Source organism: Rhineura floridana, chromosome 13 (genome assembly GCF_030035675.1).
Source record: "Rhineura floridana isolate rRhiFlo1 chromosome 13, rRhiFlo1.hap2, whole genome shotgun sequence".
NCBI lineage: Eukaryota > Metazoa > Chordata > Lepidosauria > Squamata > Rhineuridae > Rhineura > Rhineura floridana.
In genome coordinates this window covers 3,753,034-3,774,780 of record NC_084492.1, presented here as the reverse complement: position 1 = coordinate 3,774,780, position 21,747 = coordinate 3,753,034, and the positions used below count along the sequence as shown (strand labels likewise).

Below are 21,747 nucleotides of genomic sequence, written 5' to 3'. Positions count from 1 at the left end.
CTGCCACCTTCCTGCAGTGCTGGCGCTTTCCCCAACAGGGGGTGTGCATCTAATAACCTTAGAAGAGCCATGGCCCTTGCTCCCGTGCTTATGTCCCCCACTCCTGCCCCTCCCATGAGTAGGAGATGACTGGGGGGAGGGGGAGGACGAAGTAGCAGAAGAGGCACATGGGAGGGGAGGTGGCTGACCCCAAGGGGGATGGAGACTTGGTGCACCGGCGTTTAGCCTGGCGTGGCCTGCTAATATGCTTCCGTTCCCCCCTCCTTTTCCTGGCAAGCCTCCTAGATTCCTGTTGGGAATTGCGTGTGCGAGAGTCCTTGGAAATGCCTGCCAAAGACTTGGCACCCTTCACCTCCTTTGCCACAATTTCCTAAATCCATGCCAGGAATTTCGGGAACTCCTCCTCCCCTGGGATACCAGTCGTGTGGGGACTACATGCACTCACCCCTTCCGTGCCTAGATCCTGCAGCTCTGCAGCTGATTTGACCCTGGAAGAACAGTTGAAGAGATCTTCCTGGTTGCTATGGGAGACACTCGCCTGGTCCTCTACAGGGCTAGTCGGCAGGGATCTATCAGCTCTGCTGCTCTCTACTGCGGTTTCCAAGTAAGCTCTCACCAATCCCAAGGTGGGGGTGGGAGAAGAGCCTCTCTGTGCTTCAGGGTGGAACAGTTGCCTACCTGCCCAAAATCACAGTTGCGCCTGCCTGGTGGACCCCGCTGGTGCTTTTGAGCCACTCCTGGCTGGCTCGTACTCCTGGAGTGTGGCTCTCTCTCCTCCTCCTCCATTGCCTAGGCTCCCTGGCCACTCCACAAATGTGGCCGCCTAATGCGCCCCTCCAACCCGCTCTAACTAAGGTAAGAGGGAAGGGTGGTGAAGGGAGGGGGAGAAGAGCAGGTTAGCAGAAAAGGTGAGGAAAAAATAAACTAAAGAACACTCAACAACAACAGAAGTGGCTGAGCTCTAAGAGGCCCTGCTAAACTCAGCCATTCCCAGTGAAAGGGAGGGCCGGTCTGGAGAGCAGGGATGGCCCCTCCCCTGGGTGAGGCGTTTAGAAGTGGGCCCTGCCTACACAGCCAGAGGGAGGATCCATCCCAAGAGTCAGGACTGCTCTCCAGGAACCTCCAGGGAATACTAGAACCTGGAGTGAAACTAACTGGCAATCAATTCAGGACAGAGAAAAGGCAGCCCTGTTGAACACAACATGCACCTCACTTAAATGGCTTAAAAAGGGAACTGGAGAAATTTACGGACAGGTTTACCAAAGGCAATTAACTATAGGAAGATGCAGTGCGTAGTATACGGGCAGCCCATTGGTCTATCTAGTCCAGTATTGTCAACACTGACTGGCAGCAGCTCTCTAAGACATCCCAGGCTGGCCTGGAGCTGCTTGGAATTGAAGCTGGGGTCTCCTGCAGATTTATTTATTTATTATTTGATTGATATCCCGCCCTTCCTCCCAGCAGGAGCCCACCTAAGGCAGACATGCCATTTCTGAACTTGGGAGCCTTTATGAGGAAAAGGCTGTTGTTCAGGGGTTGAGCATCAGTGTATACCAGGTGATAAAGAGCAACAGCAGAAGGCGGCTGTTTTCTTCACACCCCGCCTATGGACTCCTCCAAAGCAAAGCTTGATGTAGGACCCTCCGTCTGATGCAGCAGAATTGTTCTTAATTTTCTAATTTTTCATGGTGGGTCCAGAGCTCTCTTATTTCTCGTAACACTAGAAAACTGATTTCCCCATGATGTCCATCTCAGAAAATAAAGAGAAAGAAACACAAGCAGTTTGGTTAATTCTGGTATAATCTTGCACAAGTAAGGCTGGGGGTCTTACACTTGCACTGGCTTCACAAGACATAGTGTGGGAGAAAGGAGCTTTGCTGCCTCGTTATGCCATTTCCATCTAGGCATTACAATGTTTAGCTGGAGCCGAGAGGAAGAAGTGAGGGACACAGAACCCAACAGTTATAATTCAGCTGCCACAAACAGTCACTAAAACAACATTTCCAGGTCTCGCAAGATTAAAAAAAGGTTTCATTTGCAACAACACTTAAAATGCAAAACAAAGCTAACCATCAATAACTACCACGTGAAAAGAGGCCAGAACTGGTGAAAAGGTGCCATTTTGTTAACAAAGCAGAAACTACATCGATCTGGGTGTTGGCAGTTGGATTGTCAGGGTCTCCCCACTCTTGGATCAGGCTCGGTGTTTCTTGATGAAATTGATCAGACCGTTGGTGGAGGCATCATGCGATGTTACTGGCTCATCAGATTCCAGTTCTGGCTCAATTTTCTTTGCCAGTTGCTTTCCAAGCTCAACACTAGTTTTTAATAAAAGGAAAGGAAAAGAAAGAATTCAGGCTGGAGGCCAAACGCTGAGCCAAGTTGGGGAAGGCTGGCTTAGACAGGTGCTGCACTTATTCTGGCTTTGGTCGAAGGCGCTTAGGGCAGCTTGGATAAATCATCATGCATACAACCACCCAATGGAGGTAGACTAGGCTGAAAAACAACCTAAGGTCCACTAACAAGCTTTGTGGTTGAGCATGGTTTTGATCTCAGGCCTTCTCAGTCCAGATACATACTATCTATTGACCCACACTGGCAGGAGCTATTTAAACTGGCACAGAAGCGACCCAGTATCATTTACACAAATAATTTCCCAGAATGTGTGCATTCACTTAAATGGACATTAATAGAGATGGCCTGCAATTTCTTCCTTCGCTACAAGAGATGGGATCCAGTGTGTTATATGATGTTTCATGCCATGTATATAAAACAACAAAAAGTGTGAGCTTTTTCAGTGACTATAACAACAAGTGCCGCCAGGTTGTCTAAAGAAGAGTATGCCACACAATGGGTTCCACTGTTGACACACTTTGGTTGCAGTGAAGATCAGCCCAACCTTGTCAAGAGGTCAACCTTGTGAAGATACAAATAGCTTATTCTTCCATTTCAAAACAAGTTCACCCTACAGTTGTCTTGAGGAGCTCAGTGGGATTCTAACACCTAGGAGAGCATTTTACAAGGAACACCTAGCCTATATACACACAAACACCCACACACAAGACCAACTTACCCCCACTGGTCATAGCTGTTAATATCCCACACAACTCCTTGAACAAAGATCTTGTGTTCATACATGGCTGTGAACAGATTAAAGAGGGGAAATGAAGACAGGCAGCATTAATAGCAAGTCCATTAAGACAACGCATACTTTGAACACAAATACTCAAGAGGAAGAGATTTACCAATCAAGGCTCCAAGAATGAATGGGTTAAGTTTAGTAAACACAATGGAATTGGTTGGGCGGTTTCCTTCGAAGACCTTTAAAGAAAACACAGGAGAAATACATTTATTATTACACTCCAACCTTCAGACACCCATTAATAATTCACCTTACTGTTTCCAGAACAATACACCAATGCAAAACCAGAACACCTACATGGCGCACCACTTATTTAGATCCTTCCTTCATCAAGCTTGTGACTGAACACTTGCATCCCTTCCATTCGTAACACAAAGCTCAACCACACACACTCATCCCTTGTTTTGGGCCTGGCCCTCACTGAGAGCTTAGATTGGTAGTGTTCTTGAGGCAGGGACCTGGCTTCTCGTATGAGGCTCTACTGCGATACTACCTCAAAGCAGATGAAGTGTTCAGCTACTGAGTTTCATTTTTTAAAACAGTGAAAGCTTTCATTTATATGAATAACTATAGACCGGTGGCGATTGTCCCTTTTTGGGGCAAGGTTTTGGAGCGGGTGGTTGCCAGCCAACTCCAGGCGCTCTTGGATGAAACCGATTATCTAGATCCGTTTCAATCCGGTTTCAGGCCCGGTTTTGGCACCGAAACAGCCTTGGTCGCCCTGTATGATGACCTTTGTCGGGAGAGGGACAGGGGGAGTGTGACTCTGTTGATTCTCCTTGATCTCTCAGCGGCGTTTGATACCATCGACCATGGTATCCTTCTGGGGAGACTCGCGGAGTTGGGTGTCGGGGGCACTGCTTGGCAGTGGTTCCGCTCCTACTTCGCAGATCGTCACCAGAAGGTAGTGCTTGGGGAACATCACTCGACACCATGGACTCTCCATTGTGGAGTCCCCCAGGGATCGGTCTTGTCCCCCATGCTTTTCAACATCTACATGCAGCCGCTGGGTGCGGTCATCAGGAGTTTTGGAGTGCGTTGCCATCAGTACGCTGATGACACGCAGCTCTATTTCTCCTTTTCATCTTCCTCAGGTGAGTCTGTTGATGTGCTGAACCGTTGCCTGACCGCGATAATGGACTGGATGAGAGCTAATAAACTGAGACTCAATCCAGACAAGACCGAGACATTGTTGGTGAACGCCTTCCCTGCTCAGATGGTGGATGCTTACCCTGTTCTGGATGGGGTTACACTCCCCCTGAAAGAACAGGTACGTAGTTTGGGGGTTCTTCTCGACTCTTCCTTGTCTCTCGAGGCCCAAGTGGCCTCGGTGGCACGGAATGCGTTTTACCATCTTCGTCTGGTAGCCCAACTACGCCCCTATCTGGACAGGGACGACCTCGCCTCCGTTGTCCACGCTCTGGTAACTTCAAGATTGGATTACTGTAATGCGCTCTACATAGGGTTGCCCTTGAAGACAGTTCGGAAGCTTCAGCTGGTGCAGAACGCAGCTGCCAGATTGTTGACGAGGACCAGTCGGTCTTCGCATATAACACCTGTCCTGGCGCGTCTGCACTGGCTTCCTATTTGCTTCCGGGCGAGATTCAAGGTGCTGGTTTTGACCTATAAAGCCTTACACGGCGTGGGACCTCAATACCTTGTGGAACGCCTCTCTCGCTATGAACCTACCCGTTCACTTCGTTCAGAATCTAAGGCCCTCCTCCGGGTACCAACCCATCGGGAAGCCCGGAGGGTGGTTACGAGATCTAGGGCCTTTTCTGTGGTGGCCCCTGAGTTGTGGAACAGCCTCCCCGAAGAGGTACGCCTGGAGCCTACACTTCCATCTTTTTGACACCAGGTAAAGACCTTTTTATGCTCCCAGGCATTTTAATCTTCTTAACTTTTTTAATCTTTTAATCTGTATTTTAATTTTTGTAGTATTTATTTTGTTTTTGCTGTGCTTTTCGTTGTTTGTTTGTATATGTTTTTGTATTTTTATTATGATATATTGTATTTTATTTTGTTTGTTCACCGCCCTGAGAGCTATTTCGCTAAGGGCGGTATATAAATTGAAATAATAAATAAATAAATAAATAAAAAGGCAAAGTTAAGCTAGTCTTTGCCTGTCTGAGGCTCCAGGTTATTGGGTTACCCATCTTGCTCCAACCATAAGGATGTCCTGTGAGTACTTTGGGAACTGCATGTCCCAAATGACTCAAGGGACACTTAGAAGGATGCTGACACTAAGGTACCTTGTGTGGAAGAAGCTTCTCCAGAGCATCTCCAGTAAGCCCTGCAGCCTGCAGCTCCTTACGAGCTTCATCCGAGGTCTTCCCTTTCATCAAGGCTTCTGTCTGAGCAAGAAAATTGGCCAGAAGAATCTAATGGAAAGGAGAGGTATCTTGTTGAACTACACGAATGACTTGAGATTACCAAAAAACAATCGTATCCAAGTGTGGAGTGCTTTAATGTATGAAAGAAGTTTGGTCAGAAACTAGAAAAGAATTAGAAAATTATGGGAGTAAACGGCAGTTGCTAAACTAACAATAATGTTAAAGAAACAAGGAAATTACAAAGTAAGTTTGGAGAGTTGGAGGCTGGTCATGCAATATATGAAAAGAGAACTAAGTATGTAATCTACCCCAATTCCAGTAATGTAATACAAGTAATTTTCAGCACCATTTAATAATGTTGGTTTGCTTATGTCATATTTGAGCCAATTCCTAGTATTTCTAAGATTGTATATGAATAGAAGCTTAATCTTTCTAAACTTATAACATGTCTATATTATGCAATTATATATTTTTTTTTAAAAAAGGAGAGGGGTGTTAAGGATGGCATGTTCAATTGCTAGTCCACCTGCTTTAGTAATTGCCATCCAACTGCATAAGTACAGCAAACAAGTAAACAACCCCAAGAGTTTTGTGACACCTTAAAGACTAACAAATTTATCATGGTACAAACTTTTGTGGACTATAGTCCATTCCATCAGATGCATGAAGTGTTATCTGGAATTATAGGTACACATGTTATAGGGTATTTTGGGGGGGGGGGTTGTGAATACTGAGGTAAGAAGGAAATGAAATCCAGAAAGGTACAGATGGCTTATTAGCAGTGGCCATTTACAAAAAACTTGCTGATGACAGAGATCCTGGCTCTGGTAAGCCAGTTAACACATGTAGTGTGATAAAAGCACATGGTACCTCTTGTTGAAGGCCAAGGCCCTTAGCCACAACCACCTCCCTTTAAGAGAAATGTATCACCTATGACTCCACTGGGGCATAGACCAGCTCATGCTGAAATCTCAGAAGGCAAGAGCTGGGCTTCAGTCTTAAAATGTGCATCATGGAATAAGTCAAGCCAAGTTATGCAAAACACAGTAAAAAATGTTGAATTATGTCAAAGAAATAATGCAGTTTTGACCAATTTACTTATTTTATACAGGCTGCAGATTTTCCTGGTGAATTTTAAAGGTAGAATACACAGCTTTATTCAAAGCCTGAACCATCATGTTCAAAATAGGGAAACACAACTTCTCCATATTATTCCAAGTCAGCCTTCCTCAACCTGGTGCCCTCCAGATGCTTTGATCCCAGCCCACATTGCCAAAGGTTGTGTTGGCTGGAGCTGATGACAGTCATTGTCAAAAGCAGCTGGAGGGCACCAGACTGGGCTCTATGAACCTGTGATCTGACTTTGGTATAAAGGAACTTCTCTGTTTCATGTGAATTATATCCCCAAATAAAAATCTCTTGCTACACGGAAAGTGTAGGATTAGGCTTCTCCACAGTATGCAAGTCTCCCATGTGTAGGAAGCTGTTTTGAAAACATGCCATTGGTTACGAGTTATTTTACCTTGTGATGCAGGCCTTTTCTGATAGGGTGCTGCGTCTGGACCGGGATTAGGAAGTCACATGGGATCATACGTGTTCCTACAACAAAGATGGGAACCAAGTTTCACTTAAAGATTACTTTACAGAGATCACTGAGAAAACTTGATATTCTACAAGATTAACTATTTGAAACTATTTCCACTTTGTTGCTTTATTTTTAAGCAGGGAGGGGGAGAACTCTGTATGCCACCTTAAGCTTCTTGGAGGAAACATGGGATAAAAATCAATGAATAAGGTGGAATCTGCAGATTTCAGCAAAAAATTAGAAGAAACTGACAGTGGAACAGACTGCCTTGAGATGTGATGTGCTCTGTCCTTTATTTAAGCAGAGTCTAGACAGGCATCTGGCAGGGATGCTATAAGTACAGATCTTGTATTGAAGCTCCTGGGCTAGATGACCTCCAAAGTGCCTTCTAACTGTAGAGTAACTGGCTCTGCTAAAATTGCCAGAATATACAATTCACTTTTCACCATACCTTGATGAATCAGCTGATAGAAGGCATGCTGCCCATTGGTTCCAGGCTCACCCCACACAATTGGCCCAGTATTGTAGTCTACACGAGTGCCCTCCTTGGTGATGTATTTCCCATTAGATTCCATGTCTCCCTAAGCAACAGCAGAAAAATTACTATTCATTATTAGTGTGTATTCAATTTACCACTTTCCACAGAAGTCTCCAAGCAATTTACAAAAATTTAAGAGCACAAACTGTAACATAAAATGAGAAAAAGAATGTTACAATAAGAGCCATCCAATAACCTACAAAACAGACCCAATAAAACAGCAGCAAAAAAACAGATAGCCAAATCTTCATAATCCATCAAATCTCTGGGAGAAGATAAAGTTTTTACCTGGCGCCAAAAGGATGTAAATAATGGTGCCAGGCAGACCTTGCTGGGGAGAGCACAAGCAAAGTTGGTCTTTGCTCCAGGTTTTTTAAAAAACACCGCCTGGTCAGATACAGCTGGACTATATACTACTTAGAATCAACCATCATAAAGGAAAGATATCACTGATCTGTGCGCCACCAGGAGGGGTGCACATAGGACAGTCAATGAAGCAACCTGTGGCCCACTAAGCCACAACTGTCATTTGGTGGGATAACCCTCAGACTCAAACAGATACTTCCCTGAACCATGCTTATTTAAGAATTCTCATTCCACTCTGAGACTGTAAGCTTGGATCTAGGGTGCAGAAGCTGACCAACTAAGGAGGAATCAAGCTGACGATTCCAAGGATGGTACCTTACCTGCTGGAAGTAAGCTGCAAAACGGTGCATATACTGGTCATATGGCAGAAGTGCATGAGTTTCAGTCCCATAGCAGTTGACATACCAGATCCCCAGCATTGCCAGCAACACAGGCACATTTTTCTCCAGCGGAGTGGTGCGGAAGTGATTGTCCTTTTATGCAAAAGGTACAAAACACATGCATGTTATCAAACCAAAACCTACAGCATTTGGGCCCTCTTGGACCCAACATGAAACACTAATGGAACTCCAGGTTCTTTGGGGCAAATACAGAGTTGGCATAAGCACTAGAATAATGTGCTTTTTACTTAGTGAAAGCCAATGGAGCACTAGGTGGAGTAATGATTAGAATCCAGGCTCATCGGCTCACAGGGCGTCTCTTGCTATATGCTTTGGCAATCCCACCCAACAGATTGGGAGGGATAGTCTACTTCATTGGGTTGGTGGGAAATCCAGTATGCCGCTCATCTTTACCTAAATGAAATGTTATAACTGCTGTGCCCACCTGTTCAGTGCAGCTGTGGAGCTTCTGAACATACTGAAAAGCAAGAATCCATTCAACCAGCAACACTTCTACTAGCTTCTTAACTGTTGATGGGTGCTAGCTGTCATTGTGTAAAGCCAGTGCTTGCAATCTTCCACGCCAGAGAGATGCATAACTCCTAGCTAACAACCAGGTTCCAAAAGAGCATGCCTTGTAGCAAGGTAAGACTACTAGGGTACATCTAGCTTACTACTGCCTACACTGACTGGCAGTGGCTCTTGAGGATTTCCAGCCTGACCTGGAGATACTGGGGATTGAACCTGGGACCTTCTGCATGCAAGGCAGATGTTCTGCCACTGAGCTGCGGCCCTTCCCATGTGCTGCCGTCTTCAACTTTTGTTTCACAAGTTAATCTAAAAAGGCTTCCAGAGCCAAGTTCACACTAACATGCTTGCCACTCAATGAGAGTAGCATTAAACAATGGATTTCTGCATATGCCATGGCCGCCACAGAGTCCTTATGTCAGTTAGGGGTGGGCAGAAAATCAGGATCCACTGGGACACCTCCAAGTAATCTGCAGTAGATCTGCATGGCTTTCCGATTTCCAATTGTTATCAACTTAAAATTAGGTTTCTTTGGGGGAAACTGGAAGTAGATTTTTGCATAAAGAACTTGTGAGCTTGTTGCTAGAAGAACTGATCATTTATCTCTGGGCTAAGTATGTGCTTGGAAGCAGCCTGCTCTTTCATTTTTAGCTTATGTCCCCCTGCCTGAGCCACTAATTTGCATTATGGCTCCAGCTGGTAAACCTCTGGTTTCAAAAAGCCTGAAGGCTGCCCACTCCTGCTTAACATCACCTTAAAGCACAATACACACACACTCAGCTGAGAGACCGCAAATGGTCACTGGGGGATGAAGGGCTCAGAATGAGAAGTGTATCTGCCCCATAGCTGGACCTTCAAAACCAGGAACTGTCAAGCACACAACACTACCATATCCCAACTCCCACTGGGAAATCATCTGTGAAGGACGGACCATTGGTCTCACCTGAAGGGTTGTTTTCCCAGGTATCATACCATCAGGTGGGTAGTAGCACCGCCTAGTGTCCAAAGGCAGGAATGCACAAGAGTCAAGACATCAGCTGCTTCCTCCAGCTTGACCCTATTTCATTCCGGACGCACTGTACACCGAATCTGGATATCTCTCCTGAGACAGAAGACTCTCAGCCAAACATTAATATAAGGAGCCAGATAATAATATAGGGATCAGCAAATATAATAATACAGAGCTTGACTCCGAACAGTAAATATGCACAAACAGTAAACAACTAAGACCAATAAGACCAGCTTTAGCAGTACCTGCAATGTAATACAAACCACCTGTCTTAAATTGAAGAGTTATTAAACAATGGCAAAAATTATCTCTAGAGAAGCTAGGCAGCTCCTTCTCAACAAAGCCCTGATGGTATGAGACCTGGGGAAACCACCCAGGTGAGACCAATGGTCCATTTTCCCCAGGTAGCATACCATCAGGTGGGATGTACCAAAGCAGTTCCAATAGGGTGGGCCCAAAATGCCTAAGATTATGATAATACCTGTTGTAGAAGTTGCCTATCTGTCGAAGCGCAACAATCTACCTTCTAGTGTCTAATAAAGGAATTTATTAGCCACTATACAAATGTCTGCAACAGGTGCATCAGTTGTGAAGGCTGTAACGTTCTGAGGCACTGGTAGCTGCAGAGACTCATCGGCCATGGTGCAAGCCTGCAGCCAACGAGAGAGCGCTGAACTGGTGACCACCTTCCCCAGTGTCCTCAGATGAAACGAGAAAAAAAGAGCGTCAGATGCATTTCCCAGGTCCTGATCAGGGTGTCATGTACATCCCTGGAGCACCATGACTTCTCACCAGATGGATTGGCTGAGGGCAAAAGAAAGACAAGACTATAGCCTGACTACAGTGGACAGAAGAAGCGTTAGGTTGAAAGGCAGGACCTGAACACCACGTCACAGAGTCCTTATGGAAGATGCAGAGATGACGAGTAACGGAGAAAGCTGCTAGATCCAATACCCTCCTAAGAGGAGGACAGTACCTGCTGCAAACAGAAGCACAACCATTCACTTTATAATGCCCAATGAAAGAGCTCGGAGTAGACCAAGACCCAGCTCTATAGATATCTGTAATTGCAGCACTGGTTGCAAAGGCAGTCATAGAGGCTGCTGACCTAGCTGAATAAGCTGTGATGCTTAAGTGCACTGGAATATTAAGGAACTCATAAACTAGGGTGATGGGCCCAATGTCCTTGAAGGAAGGTTATGAGTAGAGATTCTGTCATGGAAACGTCTCTAGTCCTGGCTAGGCAGACCTTAAGGGCTCGACGAACATCTGAAGAATGCCAGGCTTTCTCAAGAATTTGGCTTGAATGAGGACAGAAGATGGGTAGGACCATGTTCTGACTATCATGGAAGGTGAAGGACACCTTAGGAGAAGAAGCCCGATCTGTACATAGTACAATGGAGTCCTGACAGGTGATCAAAAACTCTACGGACAGAGGAGACTGTCAGGAGGAAGAGCATCCTGAAGGAGAGCAAGTGCAACAGAACACACTGCAGTTTAGGTGGTTATCTATGCTAAGACTGGCCTTGTGGAAGAAACTTGATACAACGAGGCCCCGGTAACTGTTATGCCAGAGAGACAGATGGAGACTCAGACCAGTGAATGACCCGGGTATGGACGAGGTAACCTAGAGGGCCCCTCGAACAACTAACAAATGTTCAGCCATCTCCACAGGATGAGCCGGACAGGAATGAAATATATTGAGACCAAAGGCAGCCCCCTTAGTGAAAGTTGTCTTGGAGACAACACATAAGAGATACTGAAATCTCCCAATGCAGAGTGTAGGCTTCAGCCCCATATTCAAATCAGGAAGAATGTACCCCCTGAGAAGGACACCACTTGGAAGGCATGACCCATGAACTCTGGTGGATCTGGATCCTGGAGGACAGGATCATAGGGATGACTACCCTGAAAGAGAACCCCCAACTACTTGACTGCCAGACTCCGGGAGGTTGCCTGGGACAGAAGAGCTGGCCTTGTTGGCAACCCCCCTGACTCCATGATAGACATACTCAGGAGAACTGAACACCATGGTGAGGTCAGTACAAAATGGGAATTCAGTCAGAAGTAAAGGAGGCCAGGTGCAGAGCAGACCGCCAGAACAGCATTGACTGCATCTGCTTCCACCTTGGTACAACCAGCGAAAAAGCATGGAAAGCTGGACCTACAACTTCGTAAGGGAGTTGCACTCCCATGGCCCCACTTGTTACATGGTAACCTGGACTACTTCCACTCTGATGACGTTGGTGAGATGCTCTGCCCTGAAGGGGCGTAGGGACACCTAGGCCAGGGTTAGACTTGTTAACAGAGTCCTCCCCAAAGAGAGTCAATATCAATGTGTGGGGGTTGAATACTTAAGCAAGCAACATGTTTCAATTTTTTATGTGTCTTACAAACATTTCCAAACATAAAGCCAATGTCATCTTACAATTATTGGTTTTGCCTGACAAGCATGCAAGGAGGACCTTGAAAGCAGCACGGCCAGATGTCCTGGAGATGCCATGGTGGAGGAAACTCCAATGTATTGTTTCCAGCAAACATGGCCTACTGGCCATCTTAAAGACTACAGCCCTCCGAAATGAATCAGAATGCCTTATGCAGTTCCTGGCAGAAGAAGAAGACTGCAACTCCACGGAACCCACAGGGCCAAGGAGCTGCTGCATAACCTGTACCATTGTCTTGAGGTTACCATGTTATACACAGAGACAGCCAACAACGTGGGTATCCTTACTACTGTCATACAGATACAGTGCAGACATGCAGGGAAGGAGCTAGCAGTTTGGCTGGGTCCATGACGATAAAGCAAGCACATGGAAGGCAAAGCCAGCAGCAGTCGCCAAACATAATGGACATGCTCTGACTGCATAAACGGGAAGAAATGCTGCTGCACTCATGTCCCACTTCAGAGTGTCCTCTGGACATATGGGTCTGCTGGAGTGTCAGGCACAGGGAATAGATACTGGGGAATTAGGCACAGGAAGTAAATGCCCAGGAACATATTCTGACCAAGTACCTGTGCAGTAACCAGTGCAGAGGACCACCTTTTAAAACAAAAAGAGTAAAATCAAATTTGAAAGATTGGTAAATCCACGGTAAAGGTTAACTGCAGGTAGGAATATGCCAATGAGTGTATCCTTGAGCCAAGCTACACAAATTTGACTGTGAAGTAAGCCTTACCAAAGGCTAAATTGTGTTCAAAAAATTGAATACGGAATTTTAAACTATTGTAAGGTGTCCAGGAACCTGCTGGTGAAGGACAAGACTTAATCAAGCAACTAGCTTAATTACAATATCCTGCTAAATTACGCTTACACAGGAAGGTGAGTGTCAGACCCTTAGAACTGCCAAGGAAGTCCCTGGATAAAACCAAATATTTACTTAGAACTGTTCAGAGAAGCAAGCTGGAGCTTGCATTAACGCCCCAGAAGCAATAGGTCAGAGACTTTGAGTAAATGACAAAGCTGTAATCAGCTTAATAATTTACTTATCTTGCTTATTTACATTTTCCCATTGGGATGAGAGTAAAATCCTGCTCCAGAATTGTGTAAGTCACTGTATAAATCTCAAAATTTACATAGTTATGCACCTGTTCAGAGGAACAGATTGAAGCTTTGAGATGCAGCTTCTGAGGCAATACATATACCTTTACTACTGTTGGGTCCTTTAGAGGAGCCACTAAGTTATGAAGGGTTGCAAAATTTTGCAGACCACTATGAATGGCTGCACAAATGTACACAGACAGTTATAAAGGGCTGCCACTGTTCCGAGGAACAGACTGGAGCTTTGAGCTGAAGCTCATGAGACAATTCATATGCCTTCATCACAGTGAAGCCCCCTAGAGGAGCTACAACTTTATTGTACTATTGCCTCTGTAAACAGCCTGCTGCTGTTTGAAACTGGAACTCTGAGTTGAGGGTCAAGAGACAGTACCTAAGCCTTCACTACACTGAGGTCCCCTGGAAGAGCCATCAGGTTATTCTGCTGTTGCCTCTGCACATGGCCTGTTGCTGTTCAGGCCTTGGGAGAACTGCAGCTCTGAGTTAAGCTGATGAGGCAATCCTTATGCCTTCACTAGACTGAAGCCCCCTAAGCAGCCACCACGCTATAGACTGCCACTCCTGGAAACGTTCAGACCTAGGGACAAAGGAAATCAGGCCTCTTAGAAAGAAGGAATCCACTATTCTTAGGTTACTTATCTTAACTGATGGCTGCGAAGGAAGTAAAGTCTGTGGCTGTGATTCTGTTATTAATTCTCTAGGTGAAGGCAGTTCAGCCATAGTAAGCACGCACATGGTAGAGGGCAGCAGTACCTGGTAAGGTTGTCAGATGAAGGCGATCAATCACGTCACACACGCACAGACTGCAGGGTGCGGTGGGACAGCAATCAACACATGCACAGGTAAAGGGGTGCGGTGGATTGAGGGAGGCCAGTAGAACTTGCCCACAGTAGAGGGGAGTGGTATGACCTCAAAGCAGCCAACTTTTTCAAGCACAGGTAGAGGGGTGTGGTGGATTGAGGGAGGCCAGTAGGACACACCCACGGCAAAGGGAAGCAGTATGGCCTCGAAACAGCCAACTCCTTCCTTTTTCCATTTCCTTTCTCCTCTTATTTAGTTTATTGTTTTTCTACTGTGTTCATTTCCATGCTTGTCCCTTTACTTTCTCTGTTTGTCCCATGACTAAGGAGGGGAGTAAGCATGAGGTGGCCCAGAACAGATGGCCAGGGACAGATAGCAAGACCAGGCACAAACACGCACTGGGGACTGAGGAGAAGAAAAAAGGCATGAAACTGACCGCCAAAATGGCGACCAGAGAAAGAGCGGGAAAGACAGCACACAAAATGGCCGCCTATGAGGGTGAAGACAGGAGAAAAAATAATGGGAGCCACAAAAAGATGGTTCTATAGAGCCAGCAAAATCTGGCACGAGACAGTAGCCACGAGCTTCCAAAAGGTTCTTGGGGAAGAGAGAAGCTGCCGCTGGGCCTGCTGCCACTGGAGTGGAGCAGACTGCCGCAGTGACCTGCAGAAGGCAAGCAGGGCGCAGGAGAAGACAAGCAGGGCGCAGGAGAAGGCAAGGTGGCAGGCAGGCGCAGAAGCCGCCACTACAAGCTCCAACGCAGGTGGGAGCCACCGCCACTGTGCAAGGGCGGCAGGCAGGACAGGAGATGGGGCCGCAGCCACGGGCCCCAAGGGAGGCATGAGGCGGCGCTGCCACAAAAAGACAGCCGGCGGGAGGAAAAGGAGCTGCTGTTGCAGGCTCCAACACAGGAGATGGGGCTGCAGCCGTGAGCCCCAAGTGAAGTGGCAGCCGCCATCATGGAATGACAGCAGGCAGGAGATAGATCCCCTGTTGCCACCGCGGCAAAAGGGCCGCAGGAGGAGGCCAGCGACAGTTGGAGTCACAGAAAATGGGGGGGGGTTGGAGCTGTGATTGTGAGCTCCGGAAAGAGGGTGGATGAAGAGCAGTCGGGAGGAACGGGTGGGAATGGAAAGGCCAGGGTGGGAAGACATACTGGCTGTACAACAACCCAACCCAACCCAACCCAGGGAGAACCAACCCTCGAAAATGTCCTTAATCATTTTAATTTAATTTTTTTTAATGTAAAAGGTACAAACACAAAGGAAAAGGCAAACACTGATGAAAAGAATTAAGAACACCAAGGAACAAACTCACAGACAGAGCTACGGTTAAAGGATCCACCTTAGGACCAAGGCAAGAATGGGGTCACGCCGGAGGGAGCAGCCGATGTCCTGACTCTTGTGCAATCCTGCCTTTGGACACTAGGTGGCGCTACTACCCACCTGATGGTATGCTTACCTGGAGAAAACACCCAGATACTCACCATCCAGTGGGCTCCAGCAAGCAGTTTCTCAAAATTGTCAAAACCTAGACAGGATTTAAATCAAAAATGCATTTTATTAAGTGGAACCTCCTATCTCCCAAATACACATAGCCAAGACCAGACAACTGCAAATTGTATTCCCAGTTATGTTTTGTTTGAGCTTGATCTGTCCAACTCAAAAATAGTTTGTGGTTCAGATTTTGAGGATCCAACCCTTTGTATCCAACATGCCCGTACAATTTTACCTTCCTGAGTGTCAAGGGAGCATTCAACTTGGAAAGAAGGGCGGGGACAGTTTCAGAGATCTTGAAGGCTGCTCTCCCCTCGCCCTATTCCATTAGATTTCTATGCCAATTTCAAGAATCTGAAGCAACCCACAGCTGACAGCAAAGTTATGCGTTATTTAATTTTAAATAAACACATTTGCCTTTTCTAAGAAAGGTAGTGAAAATATTTTTTAAAAGGCTCCTAAAACCAAAGGCATCGACCCAACAAAGCCCCAGTAGAACATCTGGTGCTGTTAAGAACGTACCAATATGCAGTGCAATGGAGAGGCCAATGGCGGACCACAGTGAGTAACGGCCACCAACCCACTGCAAAGAGAAAACAGGGTAGGGGGAGAAGAAAGGCATTTGAGAGAACTGAGGACACCAAGATATTCGAGACATAAACCATCAGGAACTTCCCCTGTGTAAAGCGCTCAAACACAGAACCCCCACTTCATTTCATTCAGGGGCCTCTCCAGATGTTTTGGACTACAACTCCCTGTTATAGGCTCCCTTTGATTTTTCTTGTTTTTCTGGCCCCTTCAAGTGCTCCAAGGTTAAATGAGACTTGTATAAGTTGGGAGACAAGAGTTATTATACAGTGAAAAGTACAAGCTGCCTAGCTGCTGTAAAGGTAAAGTTTCTTTCAACTCTCCACTCCCCCCTCCCCTATCCAAAGAGTGGGCCTTGGGGAAGCCCCCACCATTTGTGAAGTCTTGAGCACTGCCTATAAAAAAGATGAAATGGAGCTGATTGTGGCCAGTCTTAGTGACTGTGCCAAAGCCTACAGAAGCAAGTCTGCTGAACAAAGCCTACAGAATGAAGACTACAGAAGCAAATCTGTTGAAGCGAAGGTTACTACAAATGGCTAGACATAAGCCTGACACTAACCAAAGGCTGTGTAGAAGCCCAGCAAATAGTGAAAGCATGCCTTTTCTGGAAGTGAAAAGTTTATATTCAATCTTCTTCTTGTTGTTGTTATGTGCCTTCAAGTCGATTACGACTTATGGCGACCCTATGAATCAGTGACCTCCAAGAGCATCTGTCATGAACCACCCTTTCCAGATCTGGTAAGTTCAGGTCTGTGGCTTCCTTTATGGAATCAATCCATCTCTTATTTGGCCTTCCTCTTTTTTTACTCCCTTCTGTTTTTCCCAGCATTATGGTCTTTTCTAGTGAATCATGTCTTCTCATTATGTGTCAAAATCTTAGCAGTTATTTAATACTGCAAAGAGTGCAAGAAATATGTATACCCCCGCAAGTGGTGGTTCAGTTTCAAACTCTTTAGTTTAGGCTAAAAAGAGAGTATTATAAAAATTTAAGATCCTTTAGCTGAGGCTAAAGACAGTATATTATGTCAAGTTTTAAGACCCTCTGGATGAGGCCAAAGAGAGTATTGTTTGTACAATCAATGTCTTAAGTTGTTATAAGGCTGTTATTAGATGCGATTTGCCAGCCACACTAAGACACTGTAATTGCCTCACTTTTTAAAGGAACTTGTTAAAGGCAGCTATGTGCCGCTTCACCCTGTATGTTACAAGATAAAGCCAGCTGTGTGCTTATCTACAAGCTAAGAGCCAGCGACATGCTTGTTTGGATTGTACATCCTGGCTACGTCTATTTAATTGTTAAGCTACTGGGCAAGGCCAGAAGCTTTCCATAATTACGTATGCACACTTTATGCACTGGCTAAGACCACATATACTCTATACTTTTGTATGCACAATTTCTGCAATGGCTGAGTCCAGCTACTTGTATTTCTAGTCTGAACTAGATCTTAATATAGAAATAAAGAAATGTATTTTGATTTTCTGCTGTGGAATCCTATTATTATATTTCCTGATATGTCCTCAACCTCAAGGGGAACCTGGGTAGGATTTCTTTTTTAGGGTTTACCTAGCCAGTTGTCCGCTGTCGATAACAGGACTCACTTAAGCAAGGACAATGTTTGGCATACAAGACTGTGGTCGAACATAAGTAGACACAGAACCTGCATCCCTGTGCATCCACTAGATAAGGGTCCTGGCAGTAACATTCCTTTAGTCCAGCCAGCACAGCTGATGGGACCACCCACTGGGCAAAGGCTGCTGTGGATTAAGCACCCAGCAGAAGCAGGCCTTGTAACTACATCACTATACAACCGAGGGGTGGGGAACTTTTTTCAGCCAAAAGGCTGCATTCTTTTATGGGCAACCTTCTGGGGGCCTTCAAGACCTGTGGGGAAGCACAATTAAAAATGGTGCTCCTGCCAAAAACATGGACAGCAACACAACCACAAATTGCTTCAAAATGGCGCTCCTGCCAAAAATTGTAATCGCATCTACCACATTAGAGCTGAGCACCTGCTGTTAAAATGGCGCTCGCATCCAAACAGGCTGTCGATCCAGGATCCTTAGCGGCAGAAAAGTAAAAGAATTAAACCAGACCTCCCCGCAACCTGGCATCCAGACGGCACCACCACCACCCCAAACTTGACCAAATTAAAGGGGTTAGGGTGAAGGAGGAAAAAAAGGCTTGGGAAAGCCAAGTGACTGGGAGGAGGCACACTCACTCACAATACAAACACAGGAGAGGAGGACTCAACAGGAAAACCAGCAGAGATGAGACAGACCAGAAAAAAGGCCACAGACCAAGCTAAAACCATGTTCTGTTAGCCCAACAGACAGGGTCAGTCTGGTGAGAGGGATGGCAGAAGACTGGACAGGACCCTGCCTGTCATTCCCAGGGGGAGGGTCATCATTCCTGTCAACAGTGTCTCCTCCTTTCCAGTCTGGCAAAAGACACATTGTTCATGAGCTTTGAATTCTTCACTGCAAGGCAGTTTCTGATAAGCTCAAAGACTGAAGTTCACTGGACTGAAGTTCAACTCCTGCGCTTTGCCTACATCACTGTCAAGATGTCAAGCAAGGCTGACATTTGACCTTTACTGCCCCAGAAAATATACAAGAGGCTCCCATTAGGCAAAATGTCACGGCTTATAATAACTTCTTGAGACCAAAGCTGGGAACAGTGAAGTATCTCCTATTACCCAGCAGCTGTCTAGACTGAAGGGCCCTACGACAAGCTCTTTAGCAGAAGAGCCAACAGGCAAAGGCTTTTTTGCAGGGCACTTATGGTGGCGACCCCCAAACCTGCCCTTAGCAAGGACTTCCTCAAAGCGAAAGCATTCGCAAGAGTGGCAGCATCTCTGTTTCTTCTGAGGAATGGAGCTACAGTGCCTTGCAAAGGTAATCAGACCCTTGACCAATGCTCATATTACTGAATTACAAACGGTTCATTGTAATTTTGTACTGTATGATATTTTATTTTGAAACACTGAAACTCAAAATCAGTTATTGTAAGGTGACATTACAGCATGTTGTACTTACATCCCAAAACTCGAACATGTTCTGAGTGTCAATTCCGAAGTCTTTAACTTTAGGCTAAAAGGGGGTGGGGCAGGGAGAAAGAGAGAGGGAAACAGAGACCACATTGGTACATGGTAGCAAAACATGACTAGGAAACACCACTGGACATCTCATTCATCACAACTGAAGCTTCTTCCTATCAAAGGTCAAGTTACAAGTAGCAGCATCAGCTTCTGAGGAGAGAAAACAGGCACTGGTGGAGCTCCGGCTTTGCAGGTTCAGCCTCTGGCCTTTCCACCTAGGGGGCCTCTGGGAACAAGGCTGGTGGGGCGGCAGAAGACCCTGCCCATGAACCTGCAGATCTGCTGCTATCCGTGGTCTGAATCAACATAAAACAGATTCATATGGAAGCCAAGTGTAGGCAGCCAAAGCGATTTCAAGTATTTTGAAAAGTTATATACAAAGGCTGAAAAACCAACAAGGATATCTATCAAAGTAGAGCTTTCTTGGGAAAGCCTGAAACAGCAATATTTAGATCCATAGGTATAGAGCAACCAAGGTATTCTTCAGTATGCATTTCCTACAGAGTGAAGGAAAAACAAGGCTCAGTTGGCTCCCTCTCTTATAGCAGTTTTGCCAAATGCCTTCCTCTTTAGGCAAGGTGTTTGGTCATGGTATAATGGTAGAGCATCTGCCTTGCGCACGGAAGGTCCCAAGTTCAATCCCCAGGTAAGGCAAGGCTGGGAACGTCCCCTGCCTGAAACCAGGAAAGCCTCTGCCAGTCAGTGTAGGCAATACTGAGCTTGATGGACCAAGAGCCTGACTCAGTATAAGGCAGCCTCTGATGCCTGTTTTAGCGACTGCAACTTGTCCAATTTTATCTTATTTTAATTTGTTTTAAAATTTTATTTTACAGTTGGTTTTGACTATTGTTAGCTGCACCTGAGTGAGACATAGGCACCAAAAGTACAGGATATAAATTCTTACCATCATCATCATCATGCAATTTATTTATGTACTGCATTTTTCACAAATACGTATGTGCTCAAAGCAGTCCACACAAGCAGTCCAAATGCTGTAGCACGTAATAAAAAGTATAATCGCTACAACACACACACCAAAGTATAAATGAGCATAAAGCTCAACAATAAAACAAAAGCAAAAATATTTAAAAACTAACCTCCAAGCTGATACAAAATTCTCTTCCATCCCCCTGACCCTTATAGCTCAACCCAAAGGGCCAGAAAGTCTGCTGAAAGAGGCTGCCTTTGAAGGCTTCCAGGGCTGGAGGGTGGGGCAAGGCAGGTGGAAGTAGCCCTCCCCTGATGACAGACAGAGTCTCTCTCTCTCCCTTCATCCCCTCTCTCCCCTTATTAAACTATTAAGGAATCTTGTTTATTCACTCTTATGATTAATGTGGCAAAAATTGAAGGACTTACTCTCCACGAAGCGTGCTTAAAATTACACCCAAGTTAATTCAATAACACACTAAACACCCACAGCACCACGGTTTTAGTTCACAGAGGACTCAAAACAGTACTACTGGCAATCTTGTTACACTTTCTCAGCTACTCAAGTGGGGTCTGCAACAAAGTCTGCAGCCTGAATTGCTCCCATTTGTTTTCCAGCCTGCCATGTCCTTTTTCAGACTACTCCATTGCATGCCACCACCACCACCACCCTGGTTTTCCTTCCCATCCCACAATTTTGGTGGCATTCTGTGGCCACCAAAAGCATGCTCAGTCCTCGTTGGGCTGTCTCCCACCTCCCACCCCCAACACCTTCTAGGTTTTCCTTTTTAAAAAACAACAAGAGATTTTTTGCAGATTTTGGTTTTCCACCTTGGAGCCTGTGGATACCTCCAACCACCACAAATGAGTGGATGGGGCCAATTAGGCAAGTAGAAGATCAGCACATGGAGAATGAATTCACTAGTAAATTATTCCTCTCTATTTCCATCCTATCTTTGTAGCTCTGATCTAAGACATGGCAGATTTAGGAATGGCAGGAGGAGGGTTAACCCTTTCCTTCCATCCATGCCATTTCCTCAAAGATGCTATTAGCTCTGCAGGAGAAAAGATAAAAATCATCAAACCCATCGATCTTCAAAGCGGCTACTACTTAGTAAAAAGCAAACAAACAGGAGATTTGGGATCAATGATCTCCTGCATCTCAATACTTTGATCCCAAAACTGTTATTAAACTATTCTAGGTGTGTAAAAAGCTACAGAAATAAACTCACCCCATTGGTAGACAAGGCAACAAAGTGCTTGGCCACAGCAGACGGCTTCAAAGAAAGGAAGAAAGGGAGTTGTTAGACAAAAACTATGCAAGGCATTCTGAACAGCAAGTTGACACTTATTTATGTGACAAGCTTCACATTATTCAGGTTCAATCAGTGTTGACACT

The 21,747-nt window shown here is 45.6% G+C and overlaps 1 protein-coding gene across 1 annotated transcript in view; it reads right to left on the bottom strand.

The window, feature by feature from the left end:
- Positions 1-1,782: 1,782 nt before the first annotated feature.
- GPI (glucose-6-phosphate isomerase) overlaps positions 1,783-21,747 on the bottom strand; it is a 54,818-nt gene continuing 34,853 nt past the window's right edge. The window contains exons 8-18 of the mRNA XM_061594588.1: positions 21,581-21,625; positions 19,360-19,413; positions 16,258-16,318; positions 15,726-15,769; positions 8,285-8,437; positions 7,512-7,641; positions 6,998-7,074; positions 5,395-5,523; positions 3,246-3,321; positions 3,074-3,140; positions 1,783-2,318 (exon numbers count right to left, since the gene is read on the bottom strand). Coding sequence (XP_061450572.1) covers positions 2,195-2,318; positions 3,074-3,140; positions 3,246-3,321; positions 5,395-5,523; positions 6,998-7,074; positions 7,512-7,641; positions 8,285-8,437; positions 15,726-15,769; positions 16,258-16,318; positions 19,360-19,413; positions 21,581-21,625 — 960 coding nt within the window. The 3' untranslated portion in view covers positions 1,783-2,194. The remainder of the gene's footprint in view (positions 2,319-3,073; positions 3,141-3,245; positions 3,322-5,394; positions 5,524-6,997; positions 7,075-7,511; positions 7,642-8,284; positions 8,438-15,725; positions 15,770-16,257; positions 16,319-19,359; positions 19,414-21,580; positions 21,626-21,747) is intronic.